At 43.6% G+C, this 19,650-nt stretch overlaps 2 protein-coding genes across 3 annotated transcripts; both read left to right on the top strand.

The window, feature by feature from the left end:
- The first annotated feature begins 760 nt into the window (after nucleotides 1–760).
- On the top strand, nucleotides 761–11,714 carry spdl1 (spindle apparatus coiled-coil protein 1). 2 transcript variants are annotated; one of them, XM_061235905.1, is made up of 12 exons: nucleotides 761–854; nucleotides 1,987–2,165; nucleotides 3,348–3,524; nucleotides 3,653–3,847; nucleotides 4,316–4,465; nucleotides 4,841–4,939; nucleotides 5,653–5,763; nucleotides 6,272–6,412; nucleotides 6,694–6,797; nucleotides 7,599–7,786; nucleotides 8,220–8,508; nucleotides 11,291–11,714. In XM_061235905.1, the coding sequence occupies exons 2-12, from the start codon at nucleotides 1,995–1,997 to the stop codon at nucleotides 11,451–11,453; spliced, it is 1,788 nt and encodes a 595-aa protein (XP_061091889.1). In that variant the 5' UTR covers nucleotides 761–854; nucleotides 1,987–1,994; the 3' UTR covers nucleotides 11,454–11,714. The 2 variants fall into 2 exon arrangements, with proteins under 2 accessions (XP_061091889.1, XP_061091888.1); XM_061235904.1 differs by lacking the exon at nucleotides 761–854 and adding an exon at nucleotides 1,575–1,653.
- Nucleotides 11,715–12,345: 631 nt separating this feature from the next.
- sil1 (SIL1 nucleotide exchange factor) lies at nucleotides 12,346–19,012 on the top strand. Its single transcript, XM_061235267.1, has 9 exons — nucleotides 12,346–12,830; nucleotides 13,502–13,637; nucleotides 14,093–14,201; nucleotides 14,901–15,009; nucleotides 15,228–15,416; nucleotides 16,257–16,378; nucleotides 17,038–17,134; nucleotides 17,765–17,929; nucleotides 18,578–19,012. Exons 1-9 carry the CDS (start codon nucleotides 12,735–12,737, stop codon nucleotides 18,938–18,940), a joined length of 1,386 nt encoding a protein of 461 aa, XP_061091251.1. The 5' UTR covers nucleotides 12,346–12,734; the 3' UTR covers nucleotides 18,941–19,012.
- The last annotated feature ends 638 nt before the right edge of the window (nucleotides 19,013–19,650 follow it).

The raw sequence follows: 19,650 nt of genomic DNA, 5'->3' as shown, positions 1-19,650 counted from the left end.
CATATAAATACTGGCACTTACAAACCCTGGTGCATTTGTTTCGTCTATTATTAAAATAATTTTATAATTAAGCATGTGATTATAATATATTGTGAAATACATCCAGGGCTTCTGCCTGGATGTGTCTGATGATTAGCTTGATTAGCGACCATTTGATGAATGTCGGTTCTCTGTGGGAAAGGTGACAGACTTAGATTGTCTATATTTACCACAACAACAGACAGAACATCAACAGGGTACACGTAATACAATTCTCACGGCGATCTGTGAATGCAAATCGGTTAAATAATTGTGTCACACGAAATGCTTTCACACATTTTGGACGTGTGAAAGAGTGGCCAAAATCAAGTCCTGACCTACGAACCACACGTATTCGTACCGACTTGCTATACTCCTTACTTGCAACGCTCCTTCTTAAGACGAAAGTCAGTCCACAATACAAAATTGCATATACCGTTCAGCACTGTAAAATAACCTTACACTATTTATATATCAATTATGGTTTTTACACTATAAATTAAGTTTCACTTGTGTCGATGCTTTTATTACTGTGACTTCTGATACAGCAAGGCGACCTCATATGTTCTAAATAAAATGACTATTTCATTCCAACAAATTACACTATAAATTCAATTCAACTCAACTAGAGAGAGAGAAACATGCTCATGTCATGCAGGCAGCCAACTGTTTACGGATGTAATAGCCTAACGTGCTTTGAACGCGATGTCTCTGCGTAAAATCGCGAAGCTTTGATCTTCTCGCGACATTTGACTGGTTACTGGAGCTGAATTCAAATCGCGCTGGGCTTGGCAAACGAACGGTTGAACGGGGGAAGAACGGGGAAAGCTTAAGAGGTACATTTAGTTCGGTAGCTAAATAGGTATTATTAATGCTGAGAAATTGACATCCGTGTCTTTTAACTCCTAAACGGATTATTAGCTTGTCTGCAAACTTAGTTTAAGCTAGTTTAAACGAGCGTCAGAACGCCAGCTAGTCTCGTAAATTAATCGTTAATTACAAACATTGACTTTCCCTACGAGTTAGTTTTAGCTAGCCAACTTAGTAACTCGTTACGGTGGTGTGTGTGATGGGTCTGATGCAATTTTGTGTGTACAGACTAACTTAACGTTAACCCAACTAGCTGGCTAAGAAGTTACAGCTAACATTAGCGAAATATTCGGTTTCCAAGCTCCCCATCCAACGTTAAGAAGCTAGGGCTAGTCAGACGGTTAGCAATCAGATTGGTAAAACTTAGCTTGTCTTAATGGATCTAATAAAGGAAATTGGCCCCATTGTAGTTGTAGGCGCGTCGTTTCCTCAGTCTGCAGGTTACCATGGAGAAATGTCCTTTTCTATGTTGCCATGCCCACAGTTCATGTAACTTAGAGTGGTGGCAGTTTCGCACGACCAAAGTATCTTCTTCACTGGAAGTAACAGGCTATAAACGGTCTTTTTGGCGTGGAATTGTTTCATAAATACTTACATCACAGCAATAAAATGCAAAGGCCTTCTAATAGTTGAATGTATACGTTTTGACAGGGTGTAGGAGAATAGTGAGAGGATTGCTTGAAATTTACAGCGCACTTTATTCTCAATTTGTGTAATCGCTTATGTTGAATTTGTGGGATGGCGACGAAGGTTTTTCCCAGAGAGGTGAGATATCAGTTCAGTTCGCTGTAGTAGATGATATATTGTATCATTTCGGCCAACTGTAACTCGCGACTAAGTGAGTGGATGCAACTGACTGACGTGGCAATAAGAACTGTATTTTTTTTTTTTGTTAAAATGTTGAACATCCTTTCAAAGTTCAAATAATTGACAGTCACGTGCAACATATCATGTATTGCCAGTGCGACACCTGTCAGAATAGTAGAATCCCCAAAATTAGATTCTGCAGACCTATAAGTTTGCAGCTGTAACAGGCATTGGTCTAGTTCTTAAAGGCATGTCAGAAACTGCACTATAAGTGTCCATTTTTCTTTTTAGGTGGAGAAATGTCGTCCGCAGGGGACAGCGATGATGTCCTGAGGCTGAGATGCAAGTTGAAGGAAGCAGAGGAGTCTCTCCAGAAGGCAGCGCAGTATGGGCTGCAGCTGTTGGATGGTCAGCTGGACCTGCAAAACCAGCTGGAGGAGCAGCGTGTGGAGATGACCAACGCCATGGAGGTCAGCAAATACTCCTCCAACTGCAGCTGATGCTTGTGGCTGTCTGTAAGGATGGTTCTTTGAGTTTAAAACATACTGCTGCATGGGCATTAGCTATAATAAGACCTGGTTAGATACAGTGAACTAGTCATTAGGTACACTTTAGTGGTTGTGAAAGTCCCACTACATTGATTGCTGGGATGATTAGCCTGTTCTCTTCATTATATTATGTCATGTAATATAATTCAAATTTGTGGTTCAGCTAGTTGGCTCTATACTGGGATTTTTGGAATCAGTCATTCATTAATATTTATAAAATGAGAATTTTCTCATGCAACGCCAAAACAAACCATAAACTCCCCTGGTGTGAAAATTGCACCAAAGGTACTAATAGTTGAAAATAATTGATTAAAATTGTCATGGCTAACACATAGAAAAAATCCAGGACATAAGAAAAGCCAATATTTTGACCACGACCTGTCTTCATCAGGGCTTGTGAAAACATGCCTGCTCACTGTACATACTGTAATGTAAACCTGGCTTGCCTGTGAGGTATTAAAATCAGGTTGGTAAAGGGACGTTTCACTTTGGTACAACACAAGTAATTTTGTGTAGCTTACCCCCATTTTGCATAGAGTGAATATTATCATCCGCTTTTGTTTTTGGGACCTTGCCAAAATGAATAGTTTTAAAGCACACACTAACTACAGAGGATAATAGATTAATAAGGGTATTAATGTCAAATCTTCTGAAAATGCAACATCTGATGGATTTTCATAGTTTAAAAAGAAAAGGAAGATCCAGAAAGTTCTGTTCACTAAGTGATGTATTATTGAGCACAATAACACATTTACAGCGGCGTGTGCATTAAAATGACCTAACTATCTCAACCGAAGCCTGAAAACAGTATTTTGGCACAAAAAAACTGACAATTTGACTTTGATACTATTTTATTTTATTTATTAATTTATTATACTCCGTACTTAGTGTTTAATTTAAAATGATTCTTTTCAACAAGGTCACAGAAATGAATTGGAGTGAATGGGAGCCCGACAAATGGGAAAATAATGCAACATCGTTAACGGTCGACAGGGACAGCTGTTGTTGCTGCTAGTATCACCAAATTGCTTGTGTTATGCCAGAGTGAAATACCACTTTAAAGGAGAAGATGTGGAAGGTGAGTGTTTGTCTGTGCTGGTGCAGGCCCTGGAGCAGGAGAAGTACTCTCTGCAGCGGGAGGTGGAGCTGAAGGCTCGTATGCTGGAGAGCCTGAGGTCCGAGTCCGAGGCCGTCAGAGGTCAGCAGAGGCTCCTGTGGGAGCAGCAGGAGGCCCAGCTGGAGAGGAGGCACGCTCTGGAGCTCAACGAGTACAAGAACAAGGTCGGGTTAAAACGCGTTCTCAACGCGCCTGCGTGAACCTTTGGTCGGCCCCGGGCGCAGTCTGAGTGGCCCCGGGCGCAGTCTGAGTGGCCCCGTGCGTGACGCGCTCCCTGTGTGGCGGTCTGCAGGCCGAGAGGATGACGGTGGAGCTGGAGGAGGTGCGGCTCCGGGAGAAGCAGCTGAAGCACAAGCTGGACGTGCAGGCCGAGAGCCTGCGGGAGAAGGGCGAGGAGCTCCGCGCGCTCACCGACCGCGCCCACGAGACCATGTCCTCCGAGATGCTGGAGCTGCAGGTGGAGAGGGCCGAGCTGGAGGCTCTGAAGGTGGGTAGCCGGTAGCCTGGTGGCTCAGGTCAAGGAGTTTAACAAGCGGGAACTGTCAGCTAAATGGCTCGCTACACCTTAATTTGGCCAATTAAAAAAAGTTAATAAATGATATGTCTCCCCACTGCCAACACCCCTAGCTGCCTACTTTTCTCACCCAGTTGGCTACTGATCATTTTTGGGAGCCCCTGTAAGGTGCTTGGCTGGGAACTGGAAGAGGTTGGTGGTTCCAGCCCCAGTGTAGTTACAATAAGGCCAGCTGTTGGGCCCTTGGAGCAATTGGGGAGTTGGGTGTCTTTCTCAGGGTCACTTCGACATAGCCGGGGCGGGATCAAACCGGCAACCCTCCGACTTCCAGATGCCTGCTCTTACCTCCCAAACCAATGTTGCCCCATTAGTCAGAAGTAGTAGTCGGAGAAATGGAGATGTGCTCCCTGGCTAATTGCCTCTTGCTCTGTGTCTTCCCAGGATTCTTTGCAGCAGGGACTCCAGGAGGCGCAGTACAAAGAGCAGCAGCTGCAGCTGTCCAACGCCAACCTCTTTCGCCAGGTGGAGCACCTGCGGGGAGAGAAGGAGGAGCGCGAAAAAGAGTCGGTGTCCTACTTTAACGCCTTGGAGGTAAGAATAGCAACAGCATTTTCACAATCTGCAGTTGAGTTTAATGCCATCTCTGATTAACAGGCAGAATGTAAAATGTATCTTTAGTTGTGAAATACACTCTATTTGTGTATGTGAGGAAGCTAGCTTATGTAATCGTGGACCATAGACCGTAGAGGAGACGAAAGAATTATGATACTGTGTTCACACCTTTATGCAATAATAATAATGGTTAGAGGTGAACACCATTTTATTCAGAGTAAAGGACACACATTTTTCTTGACTACTTTGCATGTCCCTCTCCAAAAGCATGTACAGTTGTGTGTGTGTGTGTGTAGTCTTAACTGTGTCTTAACTGTTTTTTCCTGGTGTTTTCTCCGGTGTTCCTTCGTTTAGAAAGCCCGGGAGGCCAACCAGCTGCTGCAGATGCAGCTGGACCAGGTTTCTCAGCAGGCCCAGGACCCCAACAGTAGGGGAAACTCTCTGTTCTCTGAGGTATGTGGGCCTCCACGCTACGGGGCTTAAAGGTCCCGTTTTGTGGTGAATCACATTTCTCTTGCTATGTAGATTATAAAGGAGTTGGAGGTGCTATAAAAAGTGCACAAATGGTCATTTAAATGAGCCGTTTCAACTTTCGTGAAGTTGTTATTTCACAACAATAGGCTCATTTGCTTCTGCACAGCCCAACTTGTTGCCAGAACAAATCAAAATGCTCCGCACAGTTAGTTTTTTGGAGCTAGCCAGCCAATCAGAACAGAGGTTCATTCATATCAATGAGCCTTAAAGACATGGCCACTAAAACAGCCTGTTCTTGGTAAAGCTCATGAGGTGCTGGAGAATGGACTTGTAAAACTGGATAGAGATCGGTTTTGATACTTAACCTCAGTCCCAAGCCCAATATGAACTGAAACCAAGGGGTTTTGGCTTTGGTTTAAAAAGTTGAGGATCTAGTAGGATTTTAATAGGGGGCTCAAAGCAATAATATAGCAGTCATTTTGATTGTTTGAAAAGGTATAAGGTGAGGGTCCCATACGGCACTCTTATATAGCCTTTATTTATAACCTTTATTTGACAAGGAAGTCACATTGAGATTAAAACCTCTTTTACAAATGAGACCTACCAAACTCTTGGCACTGAAAGGCTGAAAAGCGCACAAACGCCATGTTGTATCAGGACGATGCGAGTCAGCCTCCTCTTCCTCTCCGCAGGTAGAGGACAAGCGAGCGGCGATGGAGAGGCAGCTGATCAGCATGAAGGTGCAGCACCAGTCTCTGCAGAAACAGCACGCCTTCTCCAAACAGCAGCTGCACCGCATGAAGGTACGGAGCGTGCACAGTCAGCATGTTGTTTTTCCACATTGAAACGTGATGGTACCTTCTCGCCGTTTCTGCCGTTAACCGTGACCACGGGCCTCAGAAGTGGAGTTGGTCCCCGGGCGCTGCACTGTGGCTGCCCGCTGCTCCAAAGTAACTAGGATGGGTCAAAGGCAGAGGACAAATGACCCCCGCAGGGTTCAGTAAAGTATGCAACGGCCGTGTTGAGGTTCCAGGTTCAGATCGCCACTCTGATGTGAGCTGTGAGCAGAAATTGGTGTTTTGGTTCCAGGTGCAGATCGCCACTGATGTGAGCTGTGAGCAGAAATTGGCGTTTTGGTTCCAGGTGCAGATCGCCACTCTGATGTGAGCTGTGAGCAGAAATCGGCGTTTTGGTTCCAGGTGCAGATCGCCACTCTGATGTGAGCTGTGAGCAGAAATCGGCGTTTTGGTTCCAGGTGCAGATCGCCACTCTGATGTGAGCTGTGAGCAGAAATCGGCGTTTTGGTTCCAGGTGCAGATCGCCACGTTGATGCAGCTGCAGGGCTCCAGGGCGGACCCGGGCCAGCTGGAGCGGCTGCAGTCCATGCTGTCGCAGAAGAACAGCGAGATGGAGGCGCTCATGATCAAGCTGCACCGTCTGGAGAAGGTGGAGGTGAGCCCCGCCCGCTCTGCAGCTAGACCGGCTCAAACCGCGGGCTTCATTCCTGCTCCTGAAGGGCTGCAGGGGCTGCTGCTTTTTCGTGTTCATTGGCGCTTAATTGATCTGTGAATTAGACGGTTAACTGTCATCACCCTTTTTATGGGGTCAGAATTAGTTGCTGATTTTGAGATAAAATTCTACCTGTATATTGTTAAACTGCCTGACAAGTATAGCGTGAATATTCTTGTGTGAATTCGCGGTGTTAAATGAACTAAACGTGACGTTTCCTTCAGATGCTGGTGAAGGCTCAGCCATCTTCTGCAGCAGCGGCGGAACCTGAGGGCAATGATGGGACCTACTATACTGACCTTCTGAAAATGCAGTTGTCAAACTCTGTGTGAGTTTTGTTTTTTTTTTTGTTTTTTTTACATTAGTGAGGTTTTGCAGAGGGTACATTGATTTCACTCCCCCTGTGAAGCAGAGGATTATGATGAGAATTCTGCTCATAATAGGTTGTGTTCAGCATACGGTGATGTGTCTACTGGATGTGGTTTTACCTGTAGTTTTTCAAGTTCAATTTACAAGTTTATTGTTACAGGTACAGCGTGTGTGAGTGTGTGAGTGTGTGAGTGTGTGAGTGTGTGAGTGTGTGAGTGTGTGAGTGTGTGAGTGTGTGTGTGTGTGTGTGTGTGTGTGTGTGTGGGGTGAACCATGCACTCTGCACACTGGAAGGACGCGGAGCTGTGTATGTATGTGCGTGCGAGTGTTGGAGGTGAACAGTGTACTCTGCACACAGGAAGGACGCGGAGCTGTGTGTGTGTGTGTGTGTGTGTGTGTGTGTGTGTGTGTGTGTGTGTGTGTGTGTGTTGGAGGTGAACAGTGTACTCTGCACACAGGAAGGATGCGGAGCTGTGTGTGTGTGTGTTTGTGTGTGTGTGTGAGTGAGTGTTGGAGGTGAACAGTGTACTCTGCACACAGGAAGGACGCGGAGCTGTGTTTGTGTGTGTTTGTGTGAGTGTGTGTGTTTGTGTGTGTGTGTGAGTGAATGTTGGAGGTGAACAGTGTACTCTGCACACAGGAAGGACGCGGAGCTGTGTGTGTGTGTGTGTGTGAGAGAGAGAGAGAGAGTGTGTGTGTGTGTGTGTGTGTGAGTGTGTGTGTGTGAGTGTTGGAGGTGAACAGTGTACTCTGCACACAGGAAGGACGCGGAGCGGCTGGGAGACGAGCTGGCCCTTCAGCGCATTAAGGCGCTGTCAGAGAGTCAGAGGGTGCTGGAGATGGAGAGGAAGCTGTTCAGCGCAGAGAGGAGCATCAAGCACTGCCAGAGCGACAACATAAAGCTGCAGGTCAAACTGGACGAGATTCGCCTGAAATACGAGCCCAACGGTAAAAACATCCCTGTCCCTCTCAAGCACTGTCCTGTACCTCAGGAATAACCAAATCTGGCCCTCCAATGCAAATCCAGCCCTGGTTTTCTGCAATCCCAGGCAATTAACTGAACTATTATGGTTACTGATTGGCTAGAAGGTCTTCATTCCTGACTGGCAGGTAAAGGGAAGGTGGAAAACTAGCAGTCGAGGACTGTGATTTGATGATCCCTGCTGTATTTTTTAGCTAATATGTGAGAAGTTGAAATGAGTTGAATGAGTCTCTTGAAATGTAAAAAAAAAAAAAAAAATTCTAATGAAGTAATGTTTTTTCTTGCCTTGCAAAATTGAAATTACAGCTATTGGTTTGGCATTAAAATAAATAGGCATAAATATTGAATGAGTATATTGTGTATAATAATTATAATTGTATTGATTTTTGTTGCCTTTAGACGTGAGTAAAACTCGCATTCAGAAGCGCAGGCGCGAGAAGCTCCCGGTGGACTCTCCTCCTATTGGCTCAGAGCAGAAGGAAGCCGATACCAAGACTGTGGAGATGGGCCCTTCTGATTGGGTCAGAGAGGAGGCTGAAGCGGAGCCCCGCCCCCTCGCTGCGGAGCGGCTCTCTGTGGACCCCCCGCAGCCCGCCCCGCCCCCGCAGCCCGCCCCCCAGCTGCCCCGCGACAGCAAGTGCGTGCGCATTTGTGAGGAGCCCCCCGTCACCATCCCTAGCCCCCCAAGGTCAGTGCCGTCCTCCTCCTGCGGGCCCCTCTCCCTCTTCCTCCGCTGTGTGAACTTCGCCGCCTTTGTCTTCCTCCTCTTCCTGGGTTTCGTGCGCGCGGTCTCCCCCCGCCTGCCCCTGCCCCACCTGCCCCTGCCCTACAGAAAGGGCATCAAGGAAAAGAGCCCCGCCTGGTTTAACTGACTAACGCGCTCCACCAAGAAGCAGTGCCTTAAACCCGTGGAGTCTCAGGGGACCGCCATTATCTTGATCATGATAACGATAGTGTACAGTGTTGTTTTGACAGCACTCTTGTCTTGAAAGGGTCCTATGACGTCTTGCAGCGTTTGTAGATTTAGAGCGCTGCTGGCTGTCTGAGTTGACTTGGAGAGCGGCTATAATGAAGCTGTTTTTCATGTGCATATTCCCTTGACGGCTGCTTCTCACTCGTGAATTAACGCTGGGAATTAACTGTGGCGTGAGTCACACTCAATCTGCATTGCTAAGCTGGTAGAGGGACCATAGTGTTATAACATTACATTATTACATTACATTACGTGGCATTTAGCAGACGCTCTTATCCAGAGCGACGTACAACAAAGTGCAAATCAAACACTATAGATAGTGTATCTATAGATGCACAGTTTTACTACTGTACATGTCCATGAAGTTTGTTTATTCTGGCATTCTGTCTGGCAAAAGTGCATTCATTATGTGCTGTGCAGAGGAATGGTTAAATTGCGTCATGGAGTATGTCTATTTTTCTGATCTCATCAGTAAATTCATGGAAGTATGTACAGCACTGTGAAACTGCAGTGGATGCACCATGTAGTTTGAGATTAAGAGAAACGAATAATCCAAACAACAATCCAAATTTAATGCAAAATGATCAGCAAGGCAAGAAACAGCAAGTACAGCCTTGTGATAAGTGCGTCACAGAACTTATCCGACCCTGGACACGTATATAGCTGGAGGAGACACTGTATCTTACTTGCGTAGACAAGTTATGGTGTCCTTGTGACTCGACCCATTGAAAATAAATTATTCTTATGCTACAGAAAGCAATCATTCCAGTATTAAGGATGTATTTGGAAATAAAGTAAATTCAATGCATAAGCTATAAGTCAATTGCACAAAATATAATTCACGATTTCACAAAAATGCCAAAGATTTAGGAAGTAAAGCTGATGCTAAATAAATAAAAAATAATAATATTCTTTTCACATGACACTTTGACAGCAGCTTTTATTTGTATTATAGTTCACATACAAAATGCACTTGACTTTTGTGAAGAAGGGGATGTAATAAAAATGGAATATTAACCTAATCAGACACTGAGGAAGACATCGAAGGCAGCAAAATCTCACTTTGAATTTAAATTACTTCAAGCTCTTCTTGGACTAGCAATGAAATTCTCATTTTAAACCTCTTCTCCGGTATGCTTTGTTCTCGTTTGAGAGTGCAGCACTTCATTTTAAAGTAAACAATACTGTATACACACTAACAGAACGTGTCAAGTAAGCTAGTGGAAGTAAAATGGTATTATTTAGTTGAATTCACAATGGCACTTGAAAAAAGTATTGCTCAATATTTGGCAGTGTTTATGTGGCTGAGAAATAGGCAGGGTTACTTGGAAATGTACCAAAAATTTGAAGAAGGATGTTTGGCAGTTTGATTTTATTGTTGGGAGCAATGAACTTTTAAACAGTTGGTTTATGTAATTTAGTATATGAAAGTATCTTTAACATACAGCTGCCAGCTATTGGGAGATTAAAAAAAAAATAAGAATAAAAAAATCACTAATGGCAACTAATATAATGATGCTGTTTAGATACCATATTTAACACTATGATGAATACAAAATAGGTTAATCTAATAATTTTCAAGTTTTTTATATTTTGTGTACATCCAAAAAACGTAATTTATTAGTTTATTTGTGCGCCCTCATAGTTAAATATGACTGGAAATTCTGGAAAATTGATATCAATAACTGGAATTTCAACTGGTCATATTCACCAATGCTACTTTGTCCGTTTTACATTAGCACAAACACAACTGCACACTACACAGTTTCCACATTCATTGAATATATGTGCACAGATGTCAATTTATAATGGAAAACAAATTTTGTTTATGAAACAAAAATATTTCAACTTGCTTTTAATAGGCAGGCTTCATGAGTCAGAGTGTATGACTCTAGAAAGAGTGCTCTGCTTTGTTTGTGAGTTTCTGGTAGCAAATAATATGTTACAAATAAATAAGGTTCAGAAATGCTTACTATAGCGAATCAGCTGTACATCACCATCATCAACTTAACGGCCATAACCCTCTCAGCCAAAAGTGATAGGTTAGTTTTTAGCTATTAGACAATATCCATATGACCTAAATATTAGCATGCATTGCTAGCTAGTATGAAGAATTGGCAAAAAGCTTCATATAACTGATGAGGAGAGGGAGGAAGTATTTTAAATACTGCATCTTGTTGCAGTTGCAAATGGAACATCATGGAAATATTGCACTGTTGGATAAACATTCCAGTGTGGTTCCATTATGCAGAATGTAATTTTTATTTTATTTTTTATTTAAACTTTTTTTTTTTTTTGCCATAGTTGAAGGCTCAGATTCGATTAACGGAATCCTTTGAATGTGAAGGTATAATTGTGTAATTATTATTATTTTTTTTTTCAACCATATTTCAACTATTAAATGTTTTTCACAACTTATGTATGTTGTGCCAAAGGTAAGTGTGGACCTTTCGGCATTATGCTACTGCTGAACACCAACTGGATGGTTTGCCTGTAGGTCTCCCCCAGTCGACTGCAAAATCAAGACAGAGGAGACGGAAGTGGCGGTGGTTATGGGAAATGAGAACAGGAGAGCTGAGCGGAAAAAGCAAATGAAATCTCAGGGGGCCATTCACGTGGCGTCTGAGCGTACCATGGAGGACCAGTGCACTCAGCAATAGGGACAGGTGTTCGTCAGGGAAGTCTGTTTCTCACTGCCTATCCAGGGACCACATCTTATCACAGGCTTTGTGTTTTTTTATTTTTTTATTTTATATAGATATGTTCTGAAAACCACCAGTCCTTTTTTTTTGTTTGTTTTAAACTTGTTTCCTTTGTCTCATGTTTTAATTCACTGAAACTTGTCACCGTTTATAATTATATGTCTTTATTTGTATGTCTATTCAGGAAAAGTATTAATAAATATGTGCCAATGTAGTGCATTTTCTGGTTTTGTTTTATTTCCTTAATTACATGCAGTGGTAGTGTGTTTCTGCTACCACAGATGAAATAAACAATGTTTGCATATATGGAGGCCTATGCTTTAGGCATTGTTATTTACTTGAAACTCTGAATACTTCCAGTCTTTCAACTGTAGCTAAGCCTACAGATATTAAGCAATTCAACAATCTATTCAGTTCAGACGCAGCTTAATTTATAATTCTTCAGTTGGTGTGCATTTTAATTAATATAAACCAAATGTGATCACAAGGAAAAGCACACGAGACCTTCTAGCCCTAAAAGCGGCATCGGCTAGTGCCCATCTTCCCTTATTAAAACGTTTTACAGCATTTTAATACGGTGCTATTAAAATGTATTTGCTTAAATACAGTAAATGCACACATTACAAAAGGCTTCTGTTTGTTCATTCATTACAAGTGGAAAAAGTATTGAAGTCGATTGTGAGTTCAGTCATTGAAGAGTTCAGTGGTAACAACAAATTCTGTCGTCACACCCGTCACTTTTCGCTTGAAACATTGGTGTAGCGCTTTAGCCAATACAATTGTGAGTATGGGGACACGTGCTTGTATATATACACTTTTCAAGCGGCGATTGGATCATCTAACCGACGACGTGTAAGGTTTCGGAAGAGCTTACTTGTCTTATGCGGATGCGTTTTGTCGCAATGTGGATATCGCTGTGCTGAGTTCTGTTTAAAAGTGGGGTAAAGAGAATTGGCTAAGACCGATAATGCTTTTCACACATGCGTTGGTTTTTCATGTGAAACTAGTATTTTAGAGTAGTTCAAGTAGAAACGGTGATAACGGGATGAAAGCATAGTAATCGACACGTTGACCATCAAAATAAACTGAAGCTAATTAAACTACACTTACAGTTAAAAAGGAGAAGCACGGCCGTTAAAAATGCTGAAAGGCAGACAAAACCATTCACTGTAAGCACACTCATTCATGTGTATCCAATATCCTTGCTGCGCAGAGGAAATTTAGGAATTGAGATCAACGATGCCTGTTGGATGGCGCATTCCTTGGAATGGAGCTGGGGTGTCACTCTTACTTTGGATGTTCAGTCTTAATTTCGTTTGTGCCAACTGTGAAAAGGTAAGTTGAATGCTCATATTTTGAGGCCTTTAGCATTATTGATAAAGAAAAAAGGGTTTCATCTTGGCGTGGGCATTATTGATATAGAAACAAGGGTATCATCTTGGCGTGGAGGCTGTCTATTCCAGGGGAATAAAATAGATTACCCTACTGAAAATGACAGCTAATACCAGTTGGGTTTCTAAGATGTTTACGTTCTGTTTTCGACACTTCTGGCTGGTCTGTTGCTGGGCTAAACTGGTTGCTGGTGGTCAAACAGGTGGACGATTTGCTGATATAGGTTGTCCTGCTCAAAGTGTCGAAAACGCAGCTTAATCCAGCGTGACCATTTTAGGCTGGTTTAAAATTTTATTTTCAGCAGGGGTGTAGGCTACCATTAAGTTAATCCTTTAAATCAGTTTTATTCCAGACCTTGGAGTGAACAACAAGGTTTATGAGTCTACTAATGTTTTTCAGAGAATACACCCCTGCTGAAAAGCCATGCAGCTCAAGCTATGTTTTAAAGCAGCAGGTAGCTGGTCATTTTAAGATGGTCATAGCTTCCTTTTACACCAGGGACATGGCTGCCCGTTTTATTAATAAATCAAACTTACAAATAATATTATCTTTCACAGTAAGGTTATTGCATGATTTGTCTTGTTATAGTCTACTATCTATACTATCTTTCCTAGTCTACCTCAGCCCTTACTGTGATAGAGAGCTCGGAGCCCAGCGATGATGACGGCGAGGCCCACGTTGACAGTGAAGAGGACCCTGAAGACATGAAGGTGTTTCAGCCCACGGACCAGTGGCAGACCGTCCGACCAGGTGCGCGCAGAACAGCCTCCCTGCGCCAGGCAATCTACCTCCAAGCACAACTTCTGTCATGTTATCGTTGATGTTTTTGCAGTTTTATTATTGTTCTTTGCTGTTTTATATGCTATACATTTGTTATAATTTCACCCGTTTCTATGTGTTGACATCCTTTGTAGATCATGTTAATATAATTTAATTTTATTGTTTAGATATAGTAAAATAAAGAGCGGCTAGTTCGCTTTATTTAGCTAGTGAAGCACAATGAGGGGCGGTAAAGCGGCAGGCCGAGTAGCAGGTTACCATGACAACACACTGGCGAAGCAACCCTCAAATTTTATTCTAAATTATGTTGTAGTGTGTATTATGTCTAGAGGTGCTTTCACCGACGAGTGAAAGGCCCCCATCTCCACATCTAGCTCGTTACATGCTGTGGCATAGCACAGAGTGTGATCGCTGTGTGTCTCTAGGTTACGCAGTGCCGGCAGGATCCCATGTGAGGCTCAACCTTCAGACAGGACTGCGGGAAGTGAAGCTCGGAGAAGAAGCTCCACTCCGCTACTGGAGAGATGGTCAGAGGTACACAAACGCAGCACGTCGATTCAAGCATGGTCAAGGTTTACCTGGGTTTGTCATATCCATGCGATAAATGGACATTTAAATAAATTGACATTTTCATGAGTTCTTGGCTGGAGGTGAGCGCATTTGGATCCATCCCAATATTTAACCTGGTTACACTGCCAAGGTAGTGTTGTAGGTAGGATTCATTTTTTGGCCTATTTTCTTTGTGGTTATTTGCAAAAGTCACTTTGGTTTTCTTGTCATTTAAAAAAAAAAACTTTTAAGTTTTAAACCAAGGACTGTATTATTGGACATTAATGTTTGTGTCCTTACTTACTGTATATTGTTATATATAAGAGACTTTTAACAAAATGAAGAGTTATTGTTTTTCTCTCTGAGATTATGTGGTAAAATAGTGCATGGCTTTTTCAGAGGCAGTGATGACCAGAATGAATGAAATCCTCTGTTGACACTGCTGATATTCACACACTAATTTACATTACATTACAGCCATTTGGTAGACGCTCTTATCCAGAGCGATGTACAGTTGATCAGACTAAGCAGGAGACAATCCTCCCCTGGAGTAATGCAGGGTTAAGGGCCTTGCTCTAGGGCCCAACGGCTGTGCGGATCTTATTGTGGCTACACCGGGATTAGAACCACTGACCTTGCACGTCCCAGTCCTGCTTATTGCTCTGTTTTATCCCTGTGAGGCAGGCAAGGCATGGTTAACACAGAGAGCCCATCATTCACTGCTCAGGAACTGAAGAAGGCCCTGAAGCAATTCAAGGAAGGAGCTGAGCCTAGCAAAAAGGACAAAGAGAAGGTGTGTGGTTGGATGATGGTTTTAGTAATAATATATCTTTTTTATTTATTTATTGTTATTATTATTATTATTATTATTTTTTTTTTACAGTGTTTTACAAACGTTTTTAACAGAGAGCAATATGGTGAAAACAAAGCCTGAGTGCAAATGTGTGAACACTAAGATCAAAAATCTAAATGTAAACTTGTCATCACCTGTGGCCGTTTTCATTGGTGCAGGAGGAGGAGGAGCTCCGGGCCAAGTTCCGCCCCATGGAGGAGCTGAAGAGAGATATGGAGCAGCTGGACCTGCTCGTCGAGACAGATTTCCAGATCATGAGCAGGCTTATATCCAAGTTCAACAGCTCCAGCTCCACGCAAGAGGAGAAGGTCTCGGCCCTCCTAGACCTGGAGTACCTGGTGCACCAAGTGAGCCCCACAGCCAGTGTCAGGAAAGATGCAGGCCATGCATATCACGATAGGCCCAGATGCAGGCCATGCATATCACGATAGGCCCAGATGCAGGCCATGCATATCACGATAGGCCCAGATGCATGCCATGCATATCACGATAGGCCCATATGCAGGTTATGTATATCACGATTGGCCGAGATGCAGTCTATGTATATCATGATAGGCCTAGATGCAGTCTATGTATATCATGATAGGCCCAGATGCAGGCCATGAATATCACAATAGGCCCTGTTAAGGCCGGCACCAGATTGGTGCAAAGGTGAAATTTATTTACAAAAAAAGAAAGTCATCCAGGAGCACTGCCCAGATACAAAACCTGCACGCTCCCCAGATGCGGTAATGCAAAAACAGCAATCTGAGATAGAGAGAGCATACATAGGCAGGAGGTCGCCCTCAGATCTCTGTGAATTGGTGGCCCACAGGTGAGTGCATGTCCCTGGGAACTGACAGGTCGCCATAGACAGAAGTAGAAAACGGCAAATCTATTGTGTGTGAATTTGGCACAAAGTAACAACCCTGTTATATGTAGTTTGTTCTTGGTACATTCAATGTTAGCCACAAGGTGTCAGATTGCTCAGGCAGTTACATGTTGTCCCATAACACAAAATGTGTGTCTTATTAAATAGCTTTTTTTTTGTTTTGCTCTTGTGCTCAGTTATTGACATACACATACAAAAAAAAAAAAAAATTTTTTGCAGCATTTTAGAGGATACCAGAAGATTTGGGAAGGAAATTTTCCATTTGCTTTCCTATTCCTTTTGAGCCTCTGATTTGACTCGCCCTGTGTGTGTCCAGGTAGACAATGGACAGGACCTGGTGTCTATGGGGGGGCTGAGGCTGGTGATTGATGCTCTGAACAGCACAGACCTGCGTCTGCAGGAGAGCGCTGCTTTCGTCTTGGGCTCAGCTGTCTCGAGGTAGGCCCTGCAGTCCTGCCACTGAGGCCTGTTTGTCTGTCAGTCCTGAAATGCAGTATCTCACACCTCTGTTCATCTTGGTTCAACGCTGACTGTTGAATTTATTTTATTTATCAGGGACAGTGCACATCAATCAACATTTTCAGTTCCCATCACATTTTTATGCGCCAGTTGCAAGCTGCCAATTTGTAGTGGAAAGCCATCTTGTATGTTTTTGTTGCTGTGTCACTTGATCCAGAGCTAAGCTACGCTCTCAGAAATATAATCTGGTAATGTAGAGGCAATGCTCCCCTTCCCTCTGCCCTCAGTAATCCACATGTGCAGGAGTAATGTACCCTTCCCTCTGCCCTCAGTAATCCACATGTGGAGTAATGTACCCTTCCCTCTGCCCTCAGTAATCCACATGTGCAGGAGTAATGTACCCTTCCCTCTGCCCTCAGTAATCCACATGTGGAGTAATGTACCCTTCCCTCTGCCCTCAGTAATCCACATGTGCAGGAGTAATGTACCCTTCCCTCTGCCCTCAGTAATCCACATGTGCAGGAGTAATATACCCTTCCCTCTGCCCTCAGTAATCCACATGTGGAATAATGTACCCTTCCCTCTGCCCTCAGTAATCCACATGTGCAGGAGTAATGTACCCTTCCCTCTGCCCTCAGTAATCCGCACGTTCAGGTTGAGGCGGTGGAGGGCGGCGCCCTACAGCAGCTGTTGACCCTGCTGGCCACAGAGAGGCCAATGGGTGTGAAGAAGAAGGTAAGGGTCATCTTGCTCCTTGCTCCTTGAATCATCAGAATGCAAATTGGATGCAAATTCAACAGTCCTTGGAGTTGTGAGCGCCTAAGTAATGCATAAGTAAGATTACCACAGAAGTGATCAAACAAATATTTTTATATTAAATATATATATTAAATATAACGGTTCTGTCTTCAAACATTGTTACTCAACAATAAATATGTTGATTGTGTAAAATATGTTGATATGTTAATTTAAAATGTATTAAATTAGAATTTAATTTCTGTCTAAATAAAGCAAAATATTTATTTAAACATTCCCAATAGCAATAGTGCTCCTTTTGTGCCGTTAAACTTTAGTTTTAACTTTTCAATGAATGTTTATAGTTCATCATCAACGATCATGAAGTGAATGTGCATGCGACACGCCGGGTGACACCCCTGGGGGGATAGACAGATGAGTTCACTGTCGTTTCATTTGGCGAGAGCGTGCTCCTTCAACAAAGAAACAAACTGATGCAAATCTGCGCCTTTCCCCCTCACGGGATCCAGGTAAAAATTAAAAACTGTGTGTATGTGTGTGTGTGTGTGTGTGTGTGTGTGTGTGTGTGCGTGCGCGTGTGCGTGTGCGTGTGTGTGTACGTGTGTACAGTTGCTGTTTGCTATAGGTTCGCTGTTACGTCACTTCCCCTTCGCTCAAAGTCACTTCCTGAAGATGGGTGGCGTACAGGTGCTCGGGGATATTTTCAGAGCCTCAGGGGGCGGGCCTCTACGTGTGAGAGTTATCACCCTGCTCTACGACATGATCGTTGAGAAGGTGAGTACTGCTTTATGTCCAAAAACAGTACGGGTGAGATGGAGTAGCCAATAACGCATATACACTGCAGTCTGTAAGTATTTGGACGGTGATCTGTGGAGGAATACAGCCCTTTTTATACAAGGTCCTCCATTTTATAGGACCAAAAGTCATTGAACAGTTGGATTCTAAATGGTTTCAGGTGAGGTGTATTCAATCGCTTCCCTGGAGCATGTATACGAAAGCTTTCAGTCTCTAGTTTTGATTCTAGGATTTAGATTATCTTTGGAGTCAATTATTGGTGTTTGTCAAAATGAGGACCAGAGTTATGCCAATGACAGTCAAGGAAGCAATTATGAGACTGAGGAGTAGTATGGGGGGGAAGGCAGACAGGCCAAACAACAGGCTTACCAAAATCTACCATTGATTCCCAAAGAATTTCAAATCCCAACGTGCTGGAGTACAGCTCCAAAAGAACAGCAATTGTACCACTGTCCAAATACTTAGAAACTGCACTGAAGTAGTGTTTGCAGTCAGAGGTTATTGTTGGCTGCTTTTCAGAAAGTACGATTGAAGGCAGTTTACTGCAAAATTATATGTAGTATCCATGCGTTCTGCTGAATGTTTAGTAAAATGTTCAGGCTCAAGGCTCGCTCCTCCCTCCCTCAGGAGCTGATCTCCCAGGCTGGCCTGGATCCCATTCCAGACGCTTCACATCAAGAGCGCCTGCGGCAGTACGCTCAGATCTCCCTGCTCCCCCTGCTGGCTGAGCAGGGCTGGTGCAGCCTGGTGCCAGAGATGCTGGCCTCCCCGGAGCACGACTGGCGGGAGAAGGCCCTGCGCGCCCTGCTGGCCATGATGCCAAACTGCAGGCCCCAGTACCAGCAGAACCAGGCGCTTACCCACTCGCTGAGCACTCTGCAGGAGCAGTACCAGGAGCTGGCCCTCAGCGAGCAGGGCCTTGGGGAGGAGGAGGGCTACTTCGGGGAGATCCTGAGTCTGCTCAACGCCGTGCTGCTCAAAGTGCGCTGAATGTGGGGTTTGGGGTGGGTGTTTGGGGCACCTGTGTGCCATAGAGGGCAATAAAAGCTACATTGCTGGAAAGGTGATTGCGTTCCTGTGCCTGGGTTCTGTGCTGGGGATATACCTGCACTGGGCACACCTCATACCTGCTGCACTGCACTAACGAGAACAGACACTATGGTTGCCGAATCAAACATCCAACAATGTCCTCTTAACACCAACCTTTTGCTTATTTAAGTAAAACTGTGAGAAATCCAACTGCTGTTGTAAACTAGAGAAGTCCTTGTATATTATATTTCAATTGTTCAATTATTGAGGAAATGCTTTCAAAATTCTTAAAAACTATTGAAGTGGAAGTCAGGAGCCTCATCACCAGTCATTTATCACTGCGGCCCCCACTGTTAACATGTATCATAAATATCAGTTAGAAGCTGTTGGCCTATAGACTGTGAGTCATGGCACATAGATAAATTTGTAATGAGGAAAGAGGCACAGGCCGAATGCTGAAATACTTTATTGCAGCGGCTTTTGACGCAAGGCAGTTGTCAGCCATGTCCTTTCCCTCATTTAAAACTATGCAGGGGAAAGTGATCGACATTCCCCGATGTACATGACCTTGACATTGACGTTCTTTCTCCTGTAACAGAAATACAGCACAGTGTCACGGCTATATGGAAAAACACTTTTCATTATTTTGTGCAGTAACAAGCCAAGTTTGG

Source organism: Conger conger, chromosome 3 (assembly GCF_963514075.1).
Source record: "Conger conger chromosome 3, fConCon1.1, whole genome shotgun sequence".
Lineage (NCBI taxonomy): Eukaryota > Metazoa > Chordata > Actinopteri > Anguilliformes > Congridae > Conger > Conger conger.
This window is presented reverse-complemented; position numbering and strand designations above follow the sequence as displayed.

Coding starts and splice junctions, on each gene's coding strand:
- spdl1 (XM_061235904.1), top strand. CDS start 1,611: ATGTTGAATTTGTGGGATGGCGACGAAGGTTTTTCCCAGAGAG. Junction 3,848..4,315: donor CCGAGCTGGAGGCTCTGAAG/GTGGGTAGCCGG, acceptor GTGTCTTCCCAG/GATTCTTTGCAGCAGGGACT. Junction 5,764..6,271: donor AGCAGCTGCACCGCATGAAG/GTACGGAGCGTG, acceptor TTTTGGTTCCAG/GTGCAGATCGCCACGTTGAT.
- sil1 (XM_061235267.1), top strand. CDS start 12,735: ATGCCTGTTGGATGGCGCATTCCTTGGAATGGAGCTGGGGTGTCACTC. Junction 13,638..14,092: donor GTGGCAGACCGTCCGACCAG/GTGCGCGCAGAA, acceptor GTGTGTCTCTAG/GTTACGCAGTGCCGGCAGGA. Junction 15,417..16,256: donor TGGAGTACCTGGTGCACCAA/GTGAGCCCCACA, acceptor GTGTGTGTCCAG/GTAGACAATGGACAGGACCT.